The sequence below is a fragment of the Poecilia reticulata genome, linkage group LG16 (assembly GCF_000633615.1).
Source record: "Poecilia reticulata strain Guanapo linkage group LG16, Guppy_female_1.0+MT, whole genome shotgun sequence".
Classification (NCBI taxonomy): domain Eukaryota; kingdom Metazoa; phylum Chordata; class Actinopteri; order Cyprinodontiformes; family Poeciliidae; genus Poecilia; species Poecilia reticulata.
In genome coordinates, this window is record NC_024346.1 from 31,374,483 (window position 1) to 31,379,425 (window position 4,943).

At 37.2% G+C, this 4,943-nt stretch overlaps 1 protein-coding gene across 2 annotated transcripts in view; it reads left to right on the forward strand.

Annotated features, from left to right (window-relative positions):
* rwdd1 (RWD domain containing 1) overlaps window positions 1–2,904 on the forward strand; it is a 5,726-nt gene extending 2,822 nt beyond the window's left edge. For both annotated transcript variants that reach the window (XM_008432805.2, XM_008432806.1), the window contains exons 4-7: window positions 1,161–1,304; window positions 1,485–1,617; window positions 1,689–1,751; window positions 2,261–2,904. In XM_008432805.2, coding sequence (XP_008431027.1) covers window positions 1,161–1,304; window positions 1,485–1,617; window positions 1,689–1,751; window positions 2,261–2,373 — 453 coding nt within the window. In that variant the 3' untranslated portion in view covers window positions 2,374–2,904. The remainder of the gene's footprint in view (window positions 1–1,160; window positions 1,305–1,484; window positions 1,618–1,688; window positions 1,752–2,260) is intronic.
* Window positions 2,905–4,943: the final 2,039 nt, after the last annotated feature.

The following is a 4,943-nucleotide window of genomic DNA, read 5'->3' on the forward strand; positions in this document are numbered from 1 at the left end:
AGACCACCTTTTCCAGGACTTTGGCCAAGAAAGGGATCTTGGATATTGGCCRGAAATTCTTGAGTTCAAAAGAGTCCAGYCCMGGTTTCTTTAACTGTGGCTCCACAATGGCATGTTTAAAAAGACGGGGAAACACACCGCTAAGCAAAGACATGTTAAACATTTCTGTAATATAGGGCCCAATGGAATCAAAAACCCTCATAAACAGTTTAAAAGGGAGAACATCTAAAGTACCGGAGGACGGTTTCAACTTCCACAGAAGTTGAAACAGATGGGCTTCCACAGAACTTGTGGAAGCCCATCACTCAAAGATTGATGGTTTTAGGAGCTGTTGAAGCAGCAAAGTTTGGTCAAAAAATCATTGAATGTGAACTGGAACACACAAACATTTAATGAGTCCATGCAGTTATGGTCCTCTGTCATGCCACCAAGCCTCTTGCAAGATATGTTTTTTTTTCCTTTAATGAAACAGTTGAGCTTTAATTTGTGCTGTGGCATCAAGTTGCAGCAGGCAGTGTGGAAATGTTCTGGTGGGCATCCCTCTTTACTGCCATGATCACTGTGGTAAACTGCAGCAAATGGCCATATTTAGAGTTATACTGAACATGACAAAACTAGTTCACAACATTATTTCATAATATTTCATATTTGGATGCTAATTTGAATCCAATAAAAACATGTGGGGGGCTGCCCCATGGTTCCCACTTGCTCCATGGAATAAGTTTCCAACAACCCAATCAAAACTCTTGCATAAAGCAGCTGCTCACTATTGATTCCTTGTTTTGACACTTGGAAATGTTTTGTTTGGGGCTTAATGGTTTTAAACTTTTTATCAGCTGCTCAATTGCCAGAGTTTAAAAGTTTAAAATGATAAACTTTTATCATTTTAAACTTACGGAGCTTTATAGAGCTCTGTAAAGGCCTCGGGCAGAGGGTGGGCTTTTTGGTCTTACAATAGTCCCGCACTAACTGAAAAAATATTCATTACAATTTTCCCATTTTTATTTGCACTTAAAGGAGGGAACAGATCACTAGGAAAAGATTTCTGTTCTGTGCACAACCTGGCTCTAAATTAGCGGTGGCTCTTATTCAAGGGCCTAATGTAACTCTGTAAACTGTTTATTTTCTAATATCAACATGTGTGTGTAATAATCATGCAGGCTGAAGAAAACCTGGGTATGGTGATGATTTTCACCCTGGTGACAGCAGTTCAGGAGAAACTTAATGAAATTGTGGATGCAATGAAAAACAGACGAGAAGAGGAAAACCTCCGGAAAGAAAAGGAGGCAGAAGAAGCAGAAAAGGTAATTGGACGTCTGTCTGAATACTTGATTGACTTTTGATTGGTTTGCCTTTTCTATGTCCTCATTTCTGTAGAAGCTTAGGTGATATGCTCAGGTTCCCTTAAGGAGGTGAAGGAGGTTAAGGAGGTGAAGGCAGTATGTATGGACACGTACTCAGTGAAGGGTGCTTGTGTTTGGCAGGTGAAGTTCCAGGGTACAGTGGTAACAATTGAAAACTTCCTGGCATGGAAAGCCAAGTTTGAGCTGGAGATGACTGAGTTCAGACGAAAAAAACAGAAAGAGGAGGAGCAGGCTGGAAAACCCAGACTCACTGGTAAATCAGTTTCACTTTTATGTCAAAACCTTGGAAGCTGCTTGCAAATAAAGTTATTTTTTCCTCTTTAGGCAAACAGCTGTTTGAGAGAGATCATAACCTTGACACATCAGACATTCAGTTCCTAGAAGAGGGTAAGTAAAACTCTACAATAAACAGATCCTGTTGTGAAATTACATTTGGAAAACCCTTTTTTCTCAAACCGGAGGGATTTTTCTCATAACTCCAATCCGTTTCGAGTAATAACTCCAGCTAGATAAACTTAAATGTGTCTTGTGTTTGAAGCTGACTTGCCAGAGTAGCAGACTTGATTTTACTAGCTTCAGTTAGGAACCACTGATTGGAAACAAAACTACGGGGAGTTGGAGTTTGTTTAGATTCTTCTATGATGCGATGATCCGACACAAGAGCCAACTCTTAACAGAGCTGGTGTTTCTGGTTCTCTTTGAACAGTGCGGGCCAAGCACTACATTAATGTCCTGGTTTTTTTTGTTCTGTATTCCAAACAATAACAATGTTTGGCCTTTCGTTTTCACAGCTTAAGCTAAAATGTTTGGAATCACAGGGCCTGTGGTGGAATGCATCTTGAAGGGTGATTTGTTCACTACCCTTCTTCTAAAGCAGTCTTGTTTGGTCTTTTCAGCTGGAAACAACGTTGAAGTGGACGAGTCCCTGTTCCAGGACATTGAGGACTTGGACTTGGATGAAGACGATCCAAACTTTGACCCATTAGATATAGACAGCGATGAAGACTAAAGCTGGACAAAACAACAGACAGTTAAAAACCCCTAGCAGACCACTGCTTCACTCATAGTTCCACCCAATTATGGCTTTTTTGAAGACTCTTGGAGAAAATGGGAAAAATCTGTTTACTACAACAGAAGACATTAAAAAAAACGAATTGAAATTTCCAAAAATCTTGCTCTTCATTAAATACTGACCTTTGAAAAACTATGGTGAATAATATTTCAGTTTCTAAACTCCAACTTATGATACAAGTCAAGAGGAGAAGAGCTACAGCCTCATACAAACGTTTAATGATTTAATATCCACAACTCCTAGAAAACGGGATTTTATTTTTGTCCTGATTCAGAAACATTTGGAGATGGACACGTTACTAGATCTGACACCACAGAGAAAACCAAGTTCTCTGAACAGAACTGTTCAAACTTATTTAGCAACATTAAACTGCTGAGTTTGTAGAAAACTATAGAGTGAATCCAGTGGAATTGCAGATCAATTGCAACATTACATTCTGAATAAATACATCAACTATGGATCATCTTATATTTCCATCTCCATTTTTAATGGTTATTTCAAATTTTGTGTAATTATTGTTGGTCATATTTTTCATTTTCCCTCATGAATATAAGGTAATTTTTTTGATTGGGTTCTTTGCTAACCCTTTTTAGTGATCCTTTTATATGACTTGTTACAGCTGTGAATTACAGTAGATAAAAAAAGGTTTAGCATCGTCTATAATTTACTAGAAATACTTAAAGGGATCCCTGATTAGTTGTAACAATAGATTTTATTTGTGAAATATTTGTTTTATATGTAAAAACAGTTTTTTTTTATTACTTCCAACAGTGACACAGTGACGCATCATCTAAAATTACACAAGTCAAATGTAATATGATAAACAACAACTTGGGTAAATTTAGCCTTTCTGTGTTTAATCCATACATTCCAGTACAGAACAGAGCCGACCGGGTCATCAACCCAGCATGCATTGCACAGGTGAAAAAATGGTGAGCTCCATGGGTGAAAAATGTAATAGAAAAATTTTACAGTAATGAAGAATTGTTACATAACACAAACGGCAATAGAAAAATTGCAACATATTTAGGTCAACATTTTCAACTTATCTTGGATCCCTTTAAAATCCATGCAAATAACCTGATTCCAAAAGGATTCAATATTTTGTATAGTTATGCACTCTTAAAAGATAACTACCATAGACTCAAAACATGACATCATAAAAGTAAGATAAAGCTGTTTTTTTTTTTAGAAAGTTTAAAACTGGACATAAATTTTGTAGTATATCAATTATAGTATTGTATATATAAAAATCATTTGCATTCATGGAATCCTTTCAGCAGATAATGTTCTGGAGTTGAAGATTCTTATCTGTGAAAACAAAGGAAGCAGAAAAGAAGGCTGATTTATAGAGAATAAGTCCTTTTTACCCGGGTCACTTCCTAAGTACTTTGAACTAAAATTGGTTCAAATTTAGTTTCCATGGCTCTGATTCTGTGTCGATATGCTGTGCTTTGTGTTTGAAACACATCTCGCCTGTTTCTTCAGGAGACAATACTCCGTCTCCTGACTGCTATGAGCTGGTACTGTTAGATTTTGGGGGAACTTCCTGACAAACTGAACGGCAGTCAGGCGCGTGTTTCTGCTCAGCAGCTTTCTGGTGTCGGATGATGAAGAGCCAGGATCTAAAAGCAGGAGGCACAGGCTGCCATTCTTCCTCTGTTCCAAACCAACTACTGTTCGGCTATGACCTAAAGGAGAGGACATAGGGATTACAATGTGCCACATGCTGGTATACTGTGATTTCTAAACCACAATATGAACAGAGAGTATCCAGTATAGCACATATTTTAAGAGACGTGCACATCACATCATACAAGATTGAAAGTCATGGAAAAAACTGAATGACCTCTGGGAACATTTGATGACTACACTTTACACACTGCATATAAGTTATAGTTTCTAGGGAGGATTAGACATGACAATTGTAATGCAACCTACTAAGATATTTAGGTATATGCATATGTCCTGGGTAATCTAATATTAAGTCAAGTCTAGTAAATTCAAAGTGCTTTACATGATAAAAACACACCGTTTACAAAAAAAAGACATTACAGTACCAGAATCAGAATAAAGATGAGGAATGACAAGTTGTAATCCAGACCAGAATTAATATGTTGTCCATTTATTAGTCAAAGGTAACTGAACAAGTGGAACTTTGGCCTTGATCTCAGTCAGTGTTTCTCAACCTTTTTCAGCCCAGCGCCCCCCCAGCCTTTATCCAGGTCCCTCACAGCCCCCCACCAAAGAATTTACAGGCTACTTTGCACTGACTATTATTTTATCATTAATATTACTATCACTATTGTAGATGTTTTGATTTTTATGCTTGTTTCTGTATTTATCATCAAAAATAATTTCCCAGAGAATAAAAAATAGAAATTATTTTTACAGGCGTCTGAAAAATGTAATGAACATTCAAGTTAAAATTTATAGGCCTACCAGCAGCCAATCAGAGTGGAGAATATATTCTTATTTTGTGCCATTTTCTAGTTGTTAAATATTCC